We start from the raw sequence: 22,542 nt of genomic DNA, 5'->3' as shown, positions 1-22,542 counted from the left end.
GCATGCTCCGAGTAGGAACCAGGAAGGATTTCTACCAGTTGATTAGCCACCTGTGGGCTTTCATGAACTGGACCGTCATATCTAGATGACACAGGAGAAGTTCTGGGGAATTTGCCAGGATCAACAAATCGTCCAAGTACGGTAGGATCCTGACCCCTTGACGGCGGAGTACATCCGTCATTACCTCCATTACTTTGGTGAAAACTCGGGAGCCATTGTCAAACCAAAAAATAACTCCAGAAATTGGTAATAAAGGTTGCCCACCGCAAACCTCAGGTACTGCTGATGAGACATTGCAATATGCAGGTAGGCATCCTATATGTCCAAGGAGACCATATAGTCCCCAGGCTCCAAGGGCAGAACAATAGAGCGCAGAGTTTCCATACGAAACTTGGAGACCTGCACATACTTGTTCAAGGACTTCAGATTGAGAATGGGCCGTGAGGACCAGTTCGGTTTCGGGACTATAAACAGCGGTGAACAGTACCCCTTGTCTCTCTGAGCCAGAGGCACACGTACTACCACTCCTGTGGTCAGGAGGGAATGTACCACCGAATGCAGAGTGTTTGCCTTCGCCGGGTCCAAAGGAACATCTGTCAGGCAAAATCGATGAGGGGGACGATTCTTGAAGGGCACTGTGTAACCTTGAGTGACGACTTCCCTTACCCAGGCATCAGAAGTGGTCTTCAACCATTCCTGGGCAAAACCTAGAAGTCGGCCCCCCGCCCTGGGATCCCCCAGAGGGAGGCCCGCCCCGTCATGCGGCAGGCTTATCAGTTTTGGAAAATGGCTGACGGGCAGCCCAGGCTCGCTTCGGTCTGGGCTTGGCAGGTCTGGAAGCACGAGCTTGCTTTGGGTACTCCTAACCTTTTGCTTTACCTGGAGGACGAAAGGGCCAAGGGAAAGTACTTTTATCCTTCTGCGAGGAAGGAGCCGTACTAGGTAGACAAGATGTTTTAGCAGTAGTCAGATCAGCCACAATCTTATTGAGGTCTTCTCCAAAGAGAATGTCTCCCTTGAAATGAAGCACCTCCAGGGTTTTCTTGGAATCCATATCCACCAACCAGGATCTCAACGAAAGGATACGTCTGGCCAAGACGGACGTAGTAGCAGCATTGGCCGCCAGCACCCCGGCATCGGAGGCTGCCTTCTTAAGGTACAGAAAAGCCATGGCAATATATGAGAGACATTGTCGAGCATCCTCAGATGCGTTGGAAGGTAGCTCCGCCTCTAGCTCCTGATCCCACGCCTCATGTTGCTGAAATGGTTGGCCTATGCACAGCCCCCGTTAGGGTGTAAATTGCTTTCAAACAACCCTCCACACGTCTCCGTCGGTTCCTTCAGAGAGGTGATGGTAGGTACTGGCAGAGCAGAGGAAACTACCATGCGTGCCACATGAGAATCTACAGGTGGAGGAGTTTCTCAATTTTTACAAAGAGAGGATAGCGAGCCAACAGTCTCTTATGCGGTGTGAATTTTGTTCCTGGGTTTTCCCAGGATTCCTGACGTATGTCAGCCAGGTGTTGAGAATGAGGTAAAACTTGTTTAACCACCTTCTTACGTTTAAATCTGTCCGGATCTTTAGAGATAGCCACAGGCTCAGGTTCATCAGGCACCTGAAGAATGAGCCTGATAGCCTCATTCAGGGACATCCACCATTGACTTCCCTTCCCCATCAGAAGCATCAGAGTCAGTGTCTGTGGGGTCAGTATATGCACCATCCTCCTCAGAGGATGTGTCCGGAATAGCATTGGATTGTGAGAAAATAGTGGCCCGTTTTGAAGACGTCTTAGTCTTAGGTGGGCGAGAGTGAGATTTAGATTTAGTCAGTGACCAGTTCAAGTGCTGTAACTGAGTTGAGATTTGATCCGCCCATGGGGGATTAACGGAAGTGACCATAAACTGCTGCATTAGCACAGGTGGTCCCACAGGGGGCGTCAGTTTAGTTACTAGCGTATTCAACAGCGTGGAAAAGGTAGCCCAAGGTGGGTCATTAGTGGCCCCCGGTGCTACAGACCCACTGGGGGGTAAGGAACCCCGTGAACCTGAACTCTCTGCTGCCATATTTTCCTTCAAAATGTCTGCAGCATCACCACCACGCAATGTGGGAGAAGCCCCAGCTCCGTTGCCTCGTGTAGCTGATATAATAATAAGCACAATATCAGGCAACCTGGTACAATCTTTAGCAGCAATATACCTACAGTAGCAAGAACTCCCAGTGTCAGTGACGGAACTACCGCCAGTGCAGGTAGTGCCTTGCACTGGGGCCCACCCCTGTCCAAAGCAGCACGGCATGTAATGAGTCAAACTGACTCATTACATGCCGCTGTGTGCTGCGGGAAACTGCCGTCCGCAGCACACAGCCGTTGGGGAGAGGAGCGCTCGGGGGGAAAGGGAGGAGGAATCCGGAGGAGGGAGCCACTGCAGTGCTGTGTAATTGGTAGAAGCGCTGCTGCTGCTGTCTCTCTGCTTCACCGTAGGCTGCCCTCCGCCGCTTTGAATGCTGGTAAGCGCATCCCAGCATTCACAGCGGCGGAGGGCAGCCTATGGTGAAACAGGGACAGCAGCAGCAGCGCCTCCACCAATTACACAGCACTGCAGCGGCTCCCTCCTCCTCCTTCTTCCCTGCCCGAGATCTCTGCCAGAAGCTGCACCGAGGAGCCTGAACGCCAGAGGAGAGAGTAAGTATAATCTATTCTTTCTTTCTTTCTTTCTTTCTTTCTTTCTTTCTTTCTTTCTTTCTTTCTTTCTTTCTTTCTTTCTTTCTACCTTAATGTGTAAAAAGGGGACACTGTCTGCTGTAATGTGTAAAAAGGGCACGTTGTCTGCCGCAATGTGTAAAAATGGGACGCTGTCGGTCGTAATGTGTAATAAGGGGACGCTGTCTGCCGCAATGTGTAAAAACGGGGACGCTGTCTGCCGTAATGTGTAAGAAGGGGGACGCTGTCTGCCGTAATGTGTAAAAAGGGGGACGCTGTCTGCAGTAATGTGTAAAAAATGGGGACGCTGCCTGCCGTAATGTGTAAAACCAGGATTTTAATACCTACCGGTAAATCCTTTTCTCTATCGTCCTAGTGGATGCTGGGGTTCCTGAAAGGACCATGGGGAATAGCGGCTCCGCAGGAGACAGGGCACAAAAAGTAAAGCTTTACGGTCAGGTGGTGTGTACTGGCTCCTCCCCCTATGACCCTCCTCCAAGCCTCAGTTAGATTTTTGTGCCCGGCCGAGAAGGGTGCAATCTAGGTGGCTCTCCTAAAGAGCTGCTTAGAAAAGTTTAGCTTAGGTTTTTTATTTTACAGTGAGTCCTGCTGGCAACAGGATCACTGCAACGAGGGACTTAGGGGAGAAGAAGTGAACTCACCTGCGTGCAGGATGGATTGGCTTCTTTGGCTACTGGACATTAGCTCCAGAGGGACGATCACAGGTACAGCCTGGATGGTCACCGGAGCCTCGCCGCCGGCCCCCTTGCAGATGCTGAAACGAGAAGAAGGTCCAGAATCGGCGGCAGAAGACTCCTCAGTCTTCTTAAGGTAGCGCACAGCACTGCAGCTGTGCGCCATTTCCTCTCAGCACACTTCACACGGCAGTCACTGAGGGTGCAGGGCGCTGGGAGGGGGGCGCCCTGGGAGGCAATGTAAACCTATTTTTTGGCAAAAAATACCTCACATATAGCCTCCGGGGGCTATATGGAGATATTTAACCCCTGCCAGAATCCGTTAAAGAGCGGGAGACGAGCCCGCCGAAAAAGGGGCGGGGCCTATCTCCTCAGCACACAGCACCATTTTCCTCACACAGCTCCGCTGGTCAGGAAGGCTCCCAGGCTCTCCCCTGCACTGCACTACAGAAACAGGGTAAAACAAGAGAGGGGGGGCAAAATTGTGGCAAAAAATATATATATTAAAGCAGCTATACAGGGAGCACTTATTATAAGGCTATCCCTGTCATATATAGCGCTTTTGGTGTGTGCTGGCAAACTCTCCCTCTGTCTCCCCAAAGGGCTAGTGGGGTCCTGTCTTCTTTAAGAGCATTCCCTGTGTGTCTGCTGTGTGTCGGTACGTGTGTGTCGACATGTATGAGGACGATATTGGTGTGGAGGCGGAGCAATTGCCAAATATGGGGATGTCACCCCCTAGGGAGTCGACACCAGAATGGATGGCTTTATTTATGGAATTACGGGATAGTGTCAACACGCTAAAGCAGTCGTTTGACGACATGAGACGGCCGGACAATCAATTAGCACCTGTCCAGGGTCCTCAAACACCGTCAGGGGCTGTAAAACGCCCGTTACCTCAGTCGGTCGACACGGACCCAGACACAGGCACTGATTCCAGTGGCGACGGTGACGAATCAACCGTATTTTCCAGTAGGGCCACACGTTATATGATTTTGGCAATGAAGGAGGCGTTACATAAAGTATATACACACATACAGGTGTTATACTACGACCAGCTATAGCGACAGCCTGGATGTGCAGTGCTGGGGTAGCTTGGTCAGAGTCCCTGATTGAAAATATTGATACCCTGGATAGGGACAATGTTTTACTGTCTTTAGAGCAAATAAAGGATGCATTTCTTTATATGCGTGATGCACAGAGGGATATTTGCACACTGGCATCACGGGTAAGTGCTATGTCCATTTCGGCCAGAAGAAGTTTATGGACGCGACAGTGGTCAGGTGATGCGGACTCAAAACGGCATATGGAAGTTTTGCCGTATAAAGGGGAGGAGTTATTTGGTGTTGGTCTATCGGATTTGGTGGCCACGGCTACAGCCGGGAAATCCACCTTTTTACCTCAAGTCACTCCCCAACAGAAAAAGACACCGACTTTTCAACCGCAGCCCTTTCGTTCCTTTAAAAACAAGAGAGCAAAGGGATATTCATATCTGCCACGAGGCAGAGGAAGGGGGAAGAGACTGCAACAGGCAGCTCCTTCCCAGGAACAGAAGCCCTCCCCCGCTTCTACAAAAGCCTCAGCATGACGCTGGGGCTTCTCAAGCGGACTCGGGGGCGGTGGGCGGTCGTCTCAAGAATTTCAGCGCGCAGTGGGCTCACTCGCAGGTAGATCCCTGGATCCTGCAGATAATATCTCAGGGGTACAGGTTGGAACTAGAGACGGATCCACCTCGCCGTTTCCTGAAGTCTGCTTTACCAACGTCCCCCTCCGACAGGGTGACGGTCTTGGAAGCCATTCACAAGCTGTACTCTCAGCAGGTGATTGTCAAGGTACCTCTTTTACAACAAGGAAAGGGGTATTATTCCACTCTATTTGTGGTACCGAAGCCGGATGGCTCGGTAAGACCTATTCTAAATCTGAAATCCTTGAACCTGTACATAAAAAAGTTCAAGTTCAAGATGGAGTCACTCAGAGCAGTGATAGCGAACCTGGAAGAAGGGGACTTTATGGTATCCTTGGACATCAAGGATGCGTATCTCCACGTTCCAATTTACCCCTCACACCAGGGGTACCTCAGGTTCGTCGTACAGAACTGTCACTATCAGTTTCAGACGCTGCCGTTTGGATTGTCCACGGCACCTCGGGTCTTTACCAAGGTAATGGCCGAGATGATGATTCTTCTTCGAAGAAAAGGCGTATTAATTATCCCATACTTGGACGATCTCCTAATAAGGGCAAGGTCCAGAGAACAGCTAGAGATGGGATTAGCACTGTCTCAAGAAGTGCTAAAGCAGCACGGGTGGATTCTGAATATTCCAAAATCCCAGTTAATTCCGACAACACGTCTGCTGTTCCTAGGGATGATTCTGGACACGGTTCAGAAAAAGGTTTTTCTCCCGGAGGAAAAAGCCAAGGAGTTATCCGAACTTGTCAGGAACCTCCTAAAACCAGGAAAGGTGTCTGTACATCAATGCACAAGAGTCCTGGGGAAAATGGTGGCTTCTTACGAAGCAATTCCATTCGGCAGATTCCACGCAAGAATTTTCCAGAGGGATCTGCTGGACAAATGGTCAGGGTCGCATCTTCAGATGCACCAGCGGATAACCCTGTCTCCAAGGACAAGGGTATCTCTTCTGTGGTGGTTGTAGAGTGCTCATCTATTGGAGGGCCGCAGATTCGGCATACAGGATTGGATCCTGGTGACCACGGACGCCAGCCTGAGAGGCTGGGGAGCAGTCACACAAGGAAGAAACTTCCAGGGCGTGTGGTCGAGCCTGGAAACGTCTCTTCACATAAACATTCTGGAACTAAGAGCAATCTACAATGCTCTAAGCCAGGCAGAACCTCTGCTTCAAGGAAAACCGGTGTTGATCCAGTCGGACAACATCACAGCAGTCGCCCATGTAAACAGACAGGGCGGCACAAGAAGCAGGAGTGCAATGGCAGAAGCTGCAAGGATTCTTCGCTGGGCAGAGAATCATGTGATAGCACTGTCAGCAGTGTTCATCCCGGGAGTGGACAACTGGGAAGCAGACTTCCTCAGCAGACACGACCTTCACCCGGGAGAGTGGGGACTTCATCCAGAAGTTTTCCACATGCTTGTAACCCGTTGGGAAAGACCAATGGTGGACATGATGGCGTCTCGCCTCAACAAAAAACTGGACAGGTATTGCGCCAGGTCAAGAGACCCGCAGGCAATAGCTGTGGACGCGCTGGTAACGCCTTGGGTGTACCAGTCGGTGTATGTGTTTCCTCCTCTGCCTCTCATACCAAAAGTATTGAGAATTATACGGCAAAGAGGCGTAAGAACGATACTAGTGGTTCCGGATTGGCCAAGAAGGACTTGGTACCCGGAACTTCAAGAGATGATCACGGAGGATCCGTGGCCTCTACCTCCGAGAAGGGACTTGCTTCAGCAGGGTCCCTGTCTGTTTCAAGACTTACCGCGGCTGCGTTTGACGGCATGGCGGTTGAACGCCGGATCCTAAAGGAAAAAGGCATGCCGGAAGAAGTCATTCCTACCTTGATTAAAGCAAGGAAGGAAGTAACCGCGCAACATTATCACCGCATTTGGCGAAAATATGTTGCGTGGTGCGAGGATCGGAGTGCTCCGACGGAGGAATTTCAACTGGGTCGATTCCTACATTTCCTGCAATCAGGATTGTCTATGGGTCTCAAATTGGGATCTATTAAGGTTCAAATTTCGTCCCTGTCGATTTTCTTCCAGAAAGAATTGGCTTCAGTTCCTGAAGTCCAGACCTTTGTTAAGGGAGTACTGCATATACAGCCCCCTGTGGTGCCTCCAGTGGCACCGTGGGATCTCAATGTTGTTTTGGACTTTCTCAAATCTCATTGGTTTGAACCACTAAAAAATGTGGATTTGAAATATCTCACATGGAAAGTGACCATGCTACTAGCCCTGGCTTCGGCCAGGAGAGTGTCAGAACTGGCAGCTTTATCTTACAAAAGCCCATATCTGATTTTCCATTCGGACAGGACAGAACTGCGGACTCGTCCACATTTTCTCCCTAAGGTGGTGTCAGCATTTCATCTGAACCAGCCTATTGTAGTGCCTGCGGCTACAAGCGACTTGGAGGACTCCAAGTTGTTGGACGTTGTCAGAGCTTTAAAAATATACATTTCAAGGACAGCTGGAGTCAGGAAATCTGACTCACTGTTTATACTATATGCTCCCAACAAGTTGGGCGCTCCTGCGTCTAAGCAGACTATTGCTCGCTGGATTTGTAGTACGATTCAGCTTGCACATTCTGTGGCAGGCCTGCCACAGCCAAAATCGGTAAAAGCCCACTCCACAAGGAAGGTGGGTTCTTCTTGGGCGGCTGCCCGAGGGGTCTCGGCATTACAACTCTGCCGAGCGGCTACGTGGTCGGGGGAGAACACGTTTGTAAAATTCTACAAATTTGATACCCTGGCTAAGGAGGACCTGGAGTTCTCTCATTCGGTGCTGCAGAGTCATCCGCACTCTCCCGCCCGTTTGGGAGCTTTGGTATAATCCCCATGGTCCTTTCAGGAACCCCAGCATCCACTAGGACGATAGAGAAAATAAGAATTTACTTACCGATAATTCTATTTCTCGGAGTCCGTAGTGGATGCTGGGCGCCCATCCCAAGTGCGGATTATCTGCAATAATTGTACATAGTTATTGTTACCTAAATCGGGTTATTGTTGTAGGGAGCCATCTTTCAGAGGCTCCTCTGTTATCATACTGTTAACTGGGTTTAGATCACAGGTTGTACGGTGTGATTGGTGTGGCTGGTATGAGTCTTACCCGGGATTCATAAATCCTTCCTTATTGTGTACGCTCGTCCGGGCACAGTATCCTAACTGAGGCTTGGAGGAGGGTCATAGGGGGAGGAGCCAGTACACACCACCTGATCGTAAAGCTTTACTTTTTGTGCCCTGTCTCCTGCGGAGCCGCTATTCCCCATGGTCCTTTCAGGAACCCCAGCATCCACTACGGACTCCGAGAAATAGAATTATCGGTAAGTAAATTCTTATTTTCTCCTAGTCCGTAGAGGATGCTGGGGTCCATTTTATGACCATGGGGTATAGACTGTTCCGCAGGAGCCATGGGCACTTTAAGACTTTTCAAGGGTGTGAACTGGCTCCTCCCTCTATGCCCCTCCTCCAGACCTCAGTTATAGGAACTGTGCCCAGGGAGACGGACATTTCGAGGAAAGGATTTATTTTTATACTAATGGTGAGATTCATACCAGCTCACACCTCAACCATGCCGCACAACATGGCATTCAACATGACACACGCCAACAGGCATGAACCATTTACAGCAACATGCTGAAAACAAATGTAACATAGTTGTGTAACTAACTGAACAAAACTGCAGGTAAAGTACACACTGGGTCGGGCGTCCAGCATCCTCTACGGACTAGGAGAAAATGATTTACCGGTAGGTATTAATATCCGGTTTTCTCATACGTCCTAGAGGATGCTGGGGTCCATTCTATGACCATGGGGTTTATACCAAAGCTCCAGTACGGGCGGGAGAGTGCGGATGACCCTGCAGCACCGATTGACCAAACTTGAGGTCCTCATCAACCAAAGTGTCAAACTTATAAAATTTAGCAAAAGTGTTTGACCCTGACCAAGTAGCTGCTCGGCAAAGTTGCAATGCCGAGACCCCCCCGGGCAGCCTCCCAGGATGAGCCCACCTTCCTAGTAGAATGGGCCTTCACCGACGTAGGTAACGGCAATCCAGCCGTAGAATGAGTGTGCTGAATCGTACCTCTGATTCAGCGCGCAATAGTCTGCTTAAAAGCAGGACACCCAATCTTGCTGGGAGCATACAGGACAAACAGCCTCTGTTTTCTGTAACCAAGCTGTTCTTGCGACATAAATCTTCAAAGCTCTAACCACATCTAGAGACTGTGACTCAGTGAAAGTGTCAGTAGCTACTGGCACCACAATAGGTTGGTTTATGTGGGAGGACAAAACCACCTTCGGAAGAAATTGTTGACGAGTTCTTAACTCTGCCCTATGCGGATGCCAAGGCCAAAAGCATCACCACTTTCCAAGTGAGAAAACTTCAATTCTATCTCCTGCAGAGGTTCAAACCAATCTGATTGAAGGATCTGCAACACCACATTAAGGTCCCATGGTGCCACTGGAGGCACAAATGGAGGCTAGATGTGCAGAACCCCTTTCACGAACGTCTGAACTTCTGGAAAGGAGGCCAATTGTTTTTTGAAAGAAAACTGATAAGGCAGAAATCTGGACCTTGTTTGACCCCAATCTAAGGCCCGCATCCACACCAGCCTGCAGAAAATTGAGAAAATGTGCCAACTCAAACTCTTCCGTAGGAGCCTTCTTGGATTCACACCAAGACACATATTTTCTCCAAATACGGTGGTAATGTTTAGACGTTACTCCTTTCTGTCCTGAATAAGAGTGGGGATGACTTCCTTGGGAATACCCTTTCGGGCTAGGATCTGGCGCTCAACAGCCATGCCGTCAAACGTAGCCGCGGCAAGTCTTGATACACACACGGCCCCTGCTGTAGTAGGTCCTCTTGAGGAGGAAGAGGCCGAGGATCTTCTATGAGCAACTCCTGAAGATCTGGATACCAAGCCCTCCTTGGCCAGTCAGGGGCAATGAAGATTGCTCGAACTCTTGTTCTTCTTATTGTTTTGAGAACTTTTGGAATCAGTGGAAGTGGAGGTAAAACATATACCAACCGAAACACCCACTGGGTCACCAGTGTATCCACTGCTATTGCTTGACGGTCTCTCGACCTGGAACAATATCTCTGAAGCTTCTTGTTTAATCGAGATGCCATCATGTCTACTTGAGGAACTAACCAAAGACTTGTCACCTCTGCGAAGACTTCTTGATGGAGGCCCCACTCTCCACTATTTACTAAAATTCGTATTTGTACCGATTTGGAGGGAGATTCATCACGAATGACATCGAAAATGTAAATTTGCAACTTTTTGAATTTATTACGACTAATTTACTAAGCTGTCGTATTCTGCATTTTCGTGTCTTCCGATGTCAATGTCATTCGTAATTTTTGGCAGTGTTTTACGGGAGTGAATAGTAAAACACTGCCGACATTAACACAATGAATCTCGGCCGTATCTGTGAGATCCGTGCTGGGCTTCATTGTGCATCTGTCGTAAAAAAAATAACCTTTTTACAAATCTTTAAAAAAAAAAATGCGTGGGGTCCCCCCCCCTAAGCAAAACCAGCCTCGGGCTCTTTGAGCCGGTCCTGGTTAAAAAAATATGGGGGGGAAAAAATGACAGGGGTTCCCCCATATTTAATCAACCAGCACCGGGCACTGTGCCTGGTCCTGGTTCCCAAAATATGGGGGACAAAAAGCGTAGGGGTCCCCCGTATTTTTTAAACCAGCACCGGGCTCCACTAGCCAGGTACATAATGCCACAGTCGGGGGACACTTTTATCTAGGTCCCTGCGACCCTGGCATTACATACCCATCTAGTCACCCCCGGCCGGGGTACCCTGGAGGAGTGGGAACCCCTTAAATCAAGGGGTCCCCCCCCTCTAGCCACCCAAGGGCCAGGGGTGAAGCCCGAGGCTGTCCCCCCCATCCAAGGGCGGCGGATGGGGTGCTGATAGCCTTTTTGTAAAAATGTGAACATTGCTTTTAGTAGCAGTACTACAAGTCCCAGCAAGCCTCCCCACAAGCTGGTACTTGGAGAACCACAAGTACCAGCATGCGGTGGAAAACCGGGCCCGCTGGTACCTGTTGTACTACTACTAAAAAAATACCCCAATAAAAACAGGAGACACACACCTTGAAAGTATAAGTTTATTACATACATGCACACCTCCAAACATACATACTTACCTATGTTCACACGAGGGTCGGTCCTCTTCTCCATGTAGAATCCATGGGGTACCTGTGGAAAAAATTATACTCGCATAATCCAGTGTAGATCGGTCCTCTTCTGTTCTTTGTATAATCCACGTACTTGGCAAAATAAAAAAACGGACACCCGACCACGCACTGAAAGGGGCCCCATGTTTTTACATGGGACCCCTTTCCCCGTCTGCAGGGACCCCCTCTGACTCCTGTCTAAGAGGGTCCCTTCAGCCAATCAGGGAGCGCCACATCGTGGCACCCTCCTGATTGGCTGTGTGCTCCTGTAGTGTCTGTCAGGCAGCACTCGGCAGAGATACAATGTAGCGCCTATGCGCTCCATTGTATCCAATGGTGGGAACTTTGCGGTCAGTGGTGAGGTTACTTTCGGTCAAATGCAGTGACTTCATTATCTGTAAAGTTTATGCGTTTAAAGACGTTGGTTGTAGTGCGCCTGCAAATGTGATTTTCCATAGAAGAGCACCTGCATCATTATCATTTATTTATAAGGTTCCAAAAAATTCTGCAGCACCAAACAATCGATACAACAAATCATTCATGGATATGTACCAGGGGCATACGATTTTGAGGGAGGAGGTGTGAACATAAGACACAGGACATAGAGGCTCTGTTCGTGACTGCTCATGAGGGGATCAGTATGATATCCTGACAGCCGGGATATCGGCGGTAAGTGCAGCGTGTCCCCTCGCGGACTCGCTGCACTCACCACGCTTCGGGCCCGGTGGTGACCGGTGGCGACCTTTTTCCCTCAGGTGGTGGCGTGGACCAAAGTGAGGATTCCAGCAGGCGGTCTGTATTTCTCCGGTTGTCGGGATTCCGGCATCTGTATCCTGACAGCCGGGATCCCAATAGCCAGTATATTGACTGCCTCCCCTCATGAGAGCTTATAGTCTAGAGGGAAAGAGGAATGCTAGGACAATAGGAGGTATATGGATGTGATGGTAGCTGGCAGGGCCGTTTCTACTGGCGGGTGAGCCGTGCAATCCATTTCTAGGTCCTTACTGTGTAGGGCATATTACGGTGTCAGGGGCATAACTGTGTGCCATAATGTTTAAGGGGCATAACTTTTCACAAAGATTTTTCACAAATACAGCAGATTGCCAGACAAAGTCAAGACTGGAGAAATATGAGCTGGAGTGGAAAGAGAGGATAAGGGCACACAAAAACACTGACGACTCTGAACCAATGGGTGGAGCTATTGGTAGGAGGGGTACGGAGGGTATGCAGGAGAAATTAGCACAGAAGAGACACGTAACAAAATAGTAAATGAACACGGTATTATACTGCCAGAAACTACTAAGGGTAACCGTGACAGATAGCACAGCTGACATGCGGCTAGACACAGGTACTCCACAGTGGAACAATAATAGGGAAACCAGGCTAGGAATCCACAAACAGGAACTTAAACCAAGATACAAGGGCTTCCACTGCAGCCAGGAAACTATGACCAGCAAAGAGTGACAGGCAGGCAAGGAATATAAATCTGTACAAACCAATCAAAACCCTCATGCAGCCAAACCCTCTTAAATTAATAATCCTGTGCATCTTAGTGCTGCACATCCGCACTCCCTCCTGCCCGTCCCTGCTTCCTGGCAACCCCGACTGCCGCATCAGCTCGGCGTCCAGGTTACCATGGAGCCGGCAGCCAGGGAGTGGAAAGATGCAAGCGACTCAGTCGTCTAGCAATGACCGGGCACTGCCGAAGACGCGGGCCACGGGCCGTGACAACAGGCACTGGTTTTGCCTATTACATTGACCATAAATAAGTTGAATTGGTTCTGGACTATCAATCCAAGACACCACCGCAAGTGTCCCTAGGCACACAGTTTTAGAACCACTGGTCTGATTTGACAGGCAGAGGCATTTGCATTTTTTGTGGGGCGCCCGCAGAAAATGCGGGCGCATGTACAGGACTGGCCCCTGTAATTTTTGCGATCCAACCTGAATGAGGGCCTCAGAGCATCAGAGCAGCAATCTCTACCTGCCTCCCAGGAATCTCCAGAAGCACCATCCTGAAGGGCCGATGTCCACCCCTGTTATAATGCCCCTAGAATCGTGGGGCCCTGGGCAGTGTACCTATACGTTAAGATGGACACGCCAAAAATCTAACAAACAGAATGGACACATGCAGTTCTCTACAAAAGCACAGTCATAGCTTACAGCAGAATGTAGAATCTATCCACTGCTCATATTTCTTGTAGACTCCTAGTGAAATGTAAGATCCCATGTTAGCTGTGGCATTACAATAGAGGAAGGATACCTTATATACAGTAGGCTCTGATTGTGTAGCAGGTTGAAGTGGGAGTTTTACAGCTAACACTCTGGTAATTGTAGACATCTCATAATAGCTATAGGTGCCCATACACTTGTGCGATGCCCCGCAACGCGACATCCCGGGGCATCGCATGGGCAGTTCAGGTGGATGAAACCGCACCTGAACTGCCAAAGTGATTATCACGCGATCATGCAATAGATTGCATGGTAATCACGTGATGGGCACGTCAACGCCGAGTGGGAGTGGCCTCCATCCGCTCCCGGCGGGTGCCCATCGCACATCGCAGTGTGATATGTAGCATGTGTTTTTAAAAACACATGCAATCGCACTGCGATTCGATAAATATTAAGTGCAGCACATACTATCTTGAGATGTGAGATTCGACCGTCGTGTCTGCGCATCGCGTCGAAAGGTACCTAATATGTGCATACAATCCTTCGATTCCGGTCGAAATCGAAGGTTAGCACCGATTATCTCACAAGTGTATGGGCACCATAAGTGACCAATTACACAATTGGCCAATATCACCAGGCATTTTGTATTGAATTGACATACACTCAAATATTTAACCTTAGGGCGTCCAAGACCTTGAGTGTGACCTTTAGAGGGATGCTCCCGCCCCTTCCCTTATAAATTGTACATCTTTAAAAATCTTTAAACAGTGTTCCATTAGGACCTAACGAAAGCTTAAAGTGTAAGGTGCAGTTTCACATTGTACTGTAGATAAAAGCATGGGACAAAGGTCAGTTCTGTTTTGGTATTTTTCCGATTCTTTAGAATACAAACTTCAGAGAAGGAAAAGTTTATTCACCTTTGTGTTGGGCAGGGGTGGAGTATAGTTCAGGAGAGAGTTCAACAGCAGTGGTACCAGACCCCAGTGTATTAACAGGTGTGAAGCATCTATTTTCCATACACGCATAATGAACACTGGCAGATTGTAGCACAGTGTGACTCAGCATATTACATTCTAATAACAGTTCCATAATGGCCCATCAGGGCCTTATAAGGGGCTTCAAACAAATAGACTAATTTGTAGCCAGGACTGGTAAAGATAGTTCCCAATTGCTTGGCCTGTGCATACGGCGTACTGAGTGAACAGATTGCTGGTACTGGCGTTGGATGACCAATATGGTACATATTGGTACTGATGACAAAGACATAGCTGGATGGTTCTAAAAAAACAATTACAGAGTATTAGAAAAAATATTTAAAGACACCGAGAGCTTAAGGAGGTATACAAAATAGTTCAGAAGTTGGTGAAGATTCCAATTTGGACATGCCCCTCATTACCCGAGCCCTTCACTGCTGTCAATGGTCTCCTGGAAAAGCCCACAGTTTTCACTTTTCCTTCTTTTTCAACATGACTGGCACTTTTGACAAATGTATTCTCAAGGATATTACCTTTTTTATGTATATACCTTTGTATTTCTGGCACAGTGTCTTTAATCATGGGAACTTTTTGATGAGATGCCAATCCTTTCTAATGATCTTTTCAAAACAGTCCTGTACCTTTGTTGGGATAATAATGTTTTTATGATAAAAAAAACAAACATTCTGTGTGGTATAAGTAGTCCCAGCAAGTCCTTGCAGTCATAAACTGTTAGGCCTGTAAGTGTCAGCATATCCATGGCTGCCAGAGTATACTGGCAATTGTAGAACTACAAAGGGCAGCATGGCCTGGCATCCAGAGCTACATAGTGAAATATTTAAAAAAAGAAACAAATAAAACAACATACATATTCCTTGTGGAGCCCCTCTGGGAGTGTAGAAGTACGCCAGCTAATTTTTCTGCCTTTCAGAGAAAAAGAGGAATCCAGAAACCCCACTTGGTAAACATACAATAAGGATTATTCTCTTGGGTGCAGGTTAAGCGAGATTGAGGTAAGATATGCACAGCCCTCTCCAAAAAAGAATATTGGAATAAAAAGGTTTCTAAAAAGTATAAGGGTGTGTACTGTACACACGGTGAGATCCTTGCTATGCCCGATTTTCACTTGCGAATTCCCTTGAACTCCCTGGAGCCCAGACAGCACAGATTTTGACTAACTTTTCTTGAGATATGGACTATGTGTGCTTACGATTTTGGCTTATGTGAGATTTTGGCTTATGTGAGATGTCATTGACATGTGACATGAACTAGATAGTACACCGATCTAGCAAGGATTGACTTTCCTGCACAGTCTATCTTTTCTTGCGATGCCGACCTGGCGGGACCGCGCATCGGGATCGAATCGGGATCGCACGGTGACTTTCACCTTGCGATCTGCACTAGCTTTTCTTGCTTTTTTGACTATATAGTCAAAATCGAAAGAAAATATCTCACCGTGTGTACACACCCTAAGATTGGTCTCACTGTCTCTTTAGCACAGTATAGTACATGTTTGGTATTTGACAAAGAGTGATAATATTAATGACGCGTTTCCTGGGTCATCTACCTGCTTCATCAGAATGGATAATAATTTTAGATTGTAGTTTTTTGGATACAGAGTTATCTGGAAAAGATTATAGGCTGCGGAAGGGGTGAGTTGGCCTTAGAATACTTACCAACCAATTGCCAACATTTTCACCGTCAGGATCCCACTGCTGGCATTTTCACCATCGGGAATCTGACCGTCAGAATGTCGTACCCAACCCATAGTGACATATTCATTGCAGAATGTGAACTAAACTCTACTCCATTTGTAACATTATTGTTGCATGGTCCAATATACTGCATGCCAATGTACATAGGTAACACGTCTTCCAATAGAGATTCATTATCCCGGTCACTGACAGATTCAAACATCTCCCCATTTTCCTACATCTCTCCATTGTAGTCAGAGCATGTACTTTTTTTTTGGACTCTTCAATCACATACCACATACTCTGGCCTCACCTATTCTAAAAAAAAAAAAAAAACTCGACCCTTCATCACCCACTAGCTACCACCCCATCTCTCTTCTCCCATTCACCTCCAAACTACGTCAATGGCTGGTTTACAGCTGTCTCACCAGCTACCTCACTGACAATTCCATTCTTGATCCCCTACAATCTGGCTTTCACCCACTCCACTCTACTGAGACTGCCCTGGTCAAAGTCACCAATGACCTGCTTTCAGCCAAATCCAGGGGCCACTTATCTCTGCTTATCCTGTTGGACTCTCTGCTGCCTTCGACACTGTGGATCATCCTCTCCTCTTCCACTCACTACAAAACATTGGACTGTCTAGCACTCTTACCACCCTAACCACTCCTTCTCTGTGTCTGCCCTTCCATCCTTCCTGTTGGTGTCCCTCAGGGTTCTGTTCTTGGCCCCTTATGTTTTCCCTGTACACCTCTTCCCTGGGTGTGCTCATTAACTCCATTGGCCTTCAGTACCACCTCTCTACCTCTCCTCTCCTGATCTGTACCCCACTGTCCTCTCTCAGGTTTCCAGCTGCCTCTCCGCCATCTCCTCCTGGATGTCTGAGCGTTTTCTGAAGCTCAACATGGACAAAACTGAACTCATTATCTTTCCCCTAGCCGGAGTAATACCCCCTAAAAATATCTCTATCACTGTTGACAACACCATCATCTCCCCCGTTCCCCAACTACGCTGCTGGGGCATCACTCGTGACTCCTCTCTCTCCTTTGCACCCCACATCCAAGCTCTGGCACAATCCTGTCGGTTCCAGCTACGCAACATTGCTCGCATCAGACCATTTCTCTCCCAGAGTGCAACTAAACTCATCATCTAGTCACAGAGAAGGATTCTGCACCCACAGATACTGGAAAATATCTGAATATGTGTGTGAGAAGGAAGGTTTTTTTTTGGTTACCAAATAATAATCCTCTAAACATTATTTTTGAAAAGATATAAAATCGCTCAAAGTAGAATTACTAATCTCCTATCTGCAGCCGTCTGTTACAGGTCAATACTCTTCCCTGAACTAGCTAAACATACACGGAAAGGACAGCGCCGATAGGAGATATATATATATATATATATACAGTATATATAAAAAACTTTTTTTTACTATTATTAATACAAATTAATACAATACATTAAGAAAACAAGCGCTGGCCAGCATTACAATCCACATACATAAAATTAAAAAAATCTGAAAACTAGACTATAGACAGTATCGAAAAAGGGTGTAGTATGGTATGCCGACGGTCGGGCTCCCGGCAACCAGCATACCGGCGCCGGAATCCTGAACGCTGGCATACCGACAGCTGGGCGAGCACAAATGAGCCCCTTGCGGGCACAGTGGCGCGCTATGCGCACCACGCTATCTATTCTCCCTCCAGGGGAGAAGAAGTGTCGGTATTCCGGCGCTGGTATGCTGGTCGCCGGGAGCCCGACCGCCAGCAAAGTGAAGACCACCCTCGAAAAAGACACATTAATCCCTTTTCTTTCCCTTTTTATATCATGCTAATAGCACCAATCTCATATAGTCCGCATACAATGAGGCTATTTTTAAATACATCAACAGCAAGAGATTAAAGAAGGAGATTATAGGCCCTTTAAAAGATAAATTGGGAGTCTTAATAAAAAATGATAATACATAGCGAACAAACTAAATGAGTTTTTTTCAACGGTATTTACCAGAGGAGGACCAAATGCAGGGTCTAACACAATCTCAACAAAGATAATGTCCCACCGCTACATGCTTATTTTAGTGAGGAGGTAATCTGTGACCGATTAAAAAATGTAAAGATTAATAAATCGTCTGGTCCCGATGGAATTCACCGAAGGGTTCTTATGCAGCTGCATGCTGAACTAGCAAGACCACTATTTTTGATCTTCATGGATTCCGTTAAATCAGGTATGGTTCCCAAAGACTGGCGTATAGCAGAGGTAGTGCCGATATTCAAAAAGGGGAGCAAAGCTGAACCAGGTAATTATAGACCAGTTAGTCTTACATCTATAGTGGGGAAAGTATTGGAAGGTATTCTAAGGGATAGTATTCAGAAGTTCCTTGAAGCCAATAAGGTCATTAAAAGGAACCAACATGGATTTGTGAAGGACAGATCATGTCAAACCAACTTACTTGGCTTTTATGAAACAGTAAGTGCGAACCTTGATCAGGGTAAGGAGGTGGATGTAATTTTTTGGGACTTTGCCAAAGCTTTCGACACAGTACCACACATGCGACTTATCTATAAGCTACAAGAAATAGGGCTAGGGTGCACAATATACACTTGGGTCAGTAATTGGTTAGATAATAGGGAGCAGCGCATTGTGGTTAATGGATCATTTTCAAATTGGACTAATGTGCTAAGTGGTATGCCACAAGGGTCTGTACTTGGACCACTATTGTTCAACATCTTCATTTACAACCTAACAGTAGGTCTAGAGAGCATGGTGTTAATTTTTGCTGACGATACCAAATTGTGTAAGGTTATAAATACGGAGGGGGATGCTGAGTCTCTTCAGAAGGACTTAGTTAAACTAGAAGCATGGGCAGCAAAATGAAGAATAAGATTCAATACATACAAGTGTAAGGTAATGCACTGTGGTAGCAAGACCAAAAATAACACCTATATACTAAATGAAGTAATATTAGGGGATTCTATACTGGAAAAATACTTAGGTGTTCACATAGACAACAAACTAAGCAGCAGTACCCAAAGTAGGATTGCAGCAAAAAGGCTAATAAGATATTAGCATGCATAAAACGGGGAATTGATGCAAGGGACGAGAGTTTTATACTCCCATTATATAAATCACTAGTGAGGCCACATCTTGAATACTGTGTGCAATTTTGGGCACCATACTACAAAAAGGATATCCTGGAGATAGAAAAGGTTCAGAGGCGGGCAACCAAACTAATTAAGGCCATGGAAACGCTGGAATACGAAGAAAGGCTTGCCAGGCTAGGCATGTTTACACAGGAAAAGATGAGACTAAGAGGGGACATGATCAACATCTATAAATATATAAGGGGACAATACACAGAACTTGCGAGGGGCCTGTTTTTAATAAGATCAGCACAGAGGACACGTGGACACTCGCTCAGGTTAGAGGAGAGGCGTTTCCGCACAATGAGGCGAAAAGGTTTTTTCACAGTAAGGACAATATGTGTTTGGAATTCCCTGCCTGAAAGAGTAGTAACGGCAGACTCAGTTAACACCTTTAAGAATGGGTTAGATAAATTCCTATTGGATAAAGATATTCAGGGATATGGTGCTAGACAAGCATTATAGTTAATATAACTAGTCCTAAAATAAAAATAACTAGTCCTAAAATAAAACTGCATAGGAGACCACAAACAGGTTGAACACGATGGACAAATTGTCTTTTTTCAACCTTAGATACTATGTTACTATGTTACTATAGACAAATAAACGTGGTGTGGTGTTCTGTAGACTCCTATGCACTGTGTATCTTGTGCATTAGTGGGCACCAAAATTCCACATCAGTCCTTGGTCCTGGCCAGGACTTAAGATATTCCGTCTGAGGGGTCCTGATATCTCCAGGTTCCTTATGGATCCAATTCAGTCGCCTGGTGAGATGGCTTTTCAGAATTATTCTCAGGTTGGATGGTATGCTGCCAGCTTTTGTAAATATCCAATGCAGGGGTCCTTACGCATTTCTCTACCTCCCTAGGGGTTCAGCGGCTTCCTCATCTGCCACTCACTGGTCATCTCACGGCTCGACTACTGCAACGTTCTCCTCACTGGCCTTACTTGCTGCCATCTCATTCCCCTCCAATCTGTCCTTACCTCCACAGCTAGGCTTATCTTCCTCTCCCGCTGCTTCACTTCTGCCACACCTCTTCGACAAAATCTGCACTGACTCATATTCCCCTACAGAATCCTCTTCAAACTCCTCACCCTCATATATAAGGCCATCTCTATTTCCACTGCTTTCTACATCTCCAACCTCCGTCTCCTCTCCTCTACCCTGATCACTGCTTCCCATGCTTGAGTTCAAGATTTTGTCCGTGCTGCACCACTTCAGTGGAACCCGCTCCCTCACTCCATTAGACTCTCCCCGACCTTGCAAAGCTTCAAACGGGCACTGAAAACCCACCTATTCATCAAAGCATACCCTTCCGCTGCAGAACCTAGTCCTGAGGCTGCTCCTCCAACCCCCTGCCTCATGCCTTAACCATCTCGGCTTTGCTTACATCCTGCCATCAGGCTACCTCCCGCTTGCTTGCACCTCATGTCATCTGTCTGTCGCCCCTTCCCACTGGATTGTTAGCTCTTCAGAGCAGGGTCCTCTGGTTGTCAAAGCCCTCTTTGCCTCACATTTCACTTACAGCTCTCTCCTACTCAGTGACCATCTTTACCCGCTTTTTCTCCTGCTGGTAAAGGCTCATCTCTATCTATGGCCACCAGCCCCAAGTAGTACGCTGATTAGTCCCTCGCTTCTTACATCTAAGCTGTATTGTGTATTGAGAATTGTGATGCTCTTTGTTAGCTGTACTCGATCATTGTTATTTATGTACTGTGATGTTAAGTTCTGTCTCCCTGTACTGTTCTATTGTATGCCCTTTGTACGGCGCTGCGAAACACTTGTGGCGCCTTATAAATAAAATGTTATAATAATTATACCTAAGCCTAACAGCTTTGAGGTCATCTAAGGTATATCTACTTGGACCAGCCCTTACATCCGTTTACCTGAAATGAGTTGTTCCTCAGATTGGCTTGCCAACACAGAACAAATATAACAAAAGGTGGAGTAAAAGAAAAGGTGTTCACAGCTGCATACACAGAATTATTTCACATCCAGGATAAATACTGTACATCACTCAGTGGATGATACAATTGCCCAGGGACACATGGATACAGAAATTATAACACTTTCAGTTCAAAGTAGGAGTCAGGGCGCAGTAAAAAAACATACAAAAATCACAGTATCAATAGTATAAATTAGGGATGAGCGAGTTCGGTTCCCCGGGAACCGAACCCACCTGAACATTGCAATCTGAGTCGAGATCTGAGTCCGGCTCAGGACTTCCCGCCTTACTCAGATCCCAAAGCGAGGCCGAATGTCATCTTCCCACTGTCGGATTCTCATGGGTTTTGGATTCTATATAAGTCCCGTGCATTGGAGCCATCTTCACTCCGGCTGTGGAGAGTGTACTGGATGGACGTGTTGTCTGGCGTGGCGTGGGTGCTCTGTCTGCTGTATCTGATAGGGGTGCTCTCTCTGTCTGCTGTATCTGAAAGGGGTGCTCTGTCTGTCTGCTGTATCTGAAAAAGGGGTGCTCTCTCTGTCAGCTGTATCTGAAAAAGGGGTGCTCTCTCTGTCTGCTGTATCTGAAAGGGATGCTCTCTCTGTCTGCTGTATCTGAAAAAGGGTGCTTTCTCTGTCTGCTGTATCTGAAAAAGGGGTGCTCTCTTTGTCTGCTGTATCTGAAAAACGGGTGCTCTCTCTGCCTGCTGTGTCTGAAAGGGGTGCTCTCTCTGCCTGCTGTATCTGAAAGGGATGATCTGTCTGTCCATCCAGGGGATTTGTCCCAGTATAAAATTAAAATAATAGAAGCTAAAAACAAAAAGCCTAAAATTATAATTATAAAAAATATATATTTTGTTTGTTGTGTTCCACAGTTTACTATACAATTTTTATTTTATTTTCATAAGTACTGTGACACTGCCGGTCAGACTGCAGTATATTATTTCCTACTCATACACTTATTGTGCAACGCTGTCAGTGAAGGTCAACCGCAGTGTCTAATTATATATATTTCTGACTCATTTGTGCAACACTGTAACCACCGGTGTGTGATATAAAAAATACTTCTACATATTTCTGACTCATTTGTGTGACGCTGTTGGTGAAAGCCGCAGTGTGTAATTATAAATATATTTCTGACTCATTTGTGTGACACTGTAACGGCCGGTGTGATATAAAAAAGAATACATATTTTTGGCTCATTTGTGTGACACTGTAACTGCAGTGTGTGATATAAAAAAATAATATATATATTTTGATTTAAATTACTATTTTGTGCTGTGTCATCCTAGTATACATTCAGGGACTGCAGCTGCTCCATCCATCTAGGGGTGTTCTGTCAGT

The 22,542-nt window shown here is 46.8% G+C and overlaps 1 protein-coding gene across 1 annotated transcript in view; it reads right to left on the bottom strand.

Moving 5' to 3' along the window:
• Window positions 1-20,436, bottom strand: part of CUZD1 (CUB and zona pellucida like domains 1) — an 81,938-nt gene extending 61,502 nt beyond the window's left edge. Inside the window, exon 1 of the mRNA XM_063963304.1 lies at window positions 20,238-20,436. Coding sequence (XP_063819374.1) covers window positions 20,238-20,436 — 199 coding nt within the window. The remainder of the gene's footprint in view (window positions 1-20,237) is intronic.
• Between the last annotated feature and the right edge of the window lie 2,106 nt (window positions 20,437-22,542).

The sequence above is a fragment of the Pseudophryne corroboree genome, chromosome 3 (assembly GCF_028390025.1).
Source record: "Pseudophryne corroboree isolate aPseCor3 chromosome 3, aPseCor3.hap2, whole genome shotgun sequence".
NCBI classification, from domain to species: Eukaryota; Metazoa; Chordata; class Amphibia; order Anura; family Myobatrachidae; genus Pseudophryne; species Pseudophryne corroboree.
The sequence above is the reverse complement of the archived record's forward strand: the minus strand, read 5'-3'. Positions and strand labels throughout refer to the sequence as shown.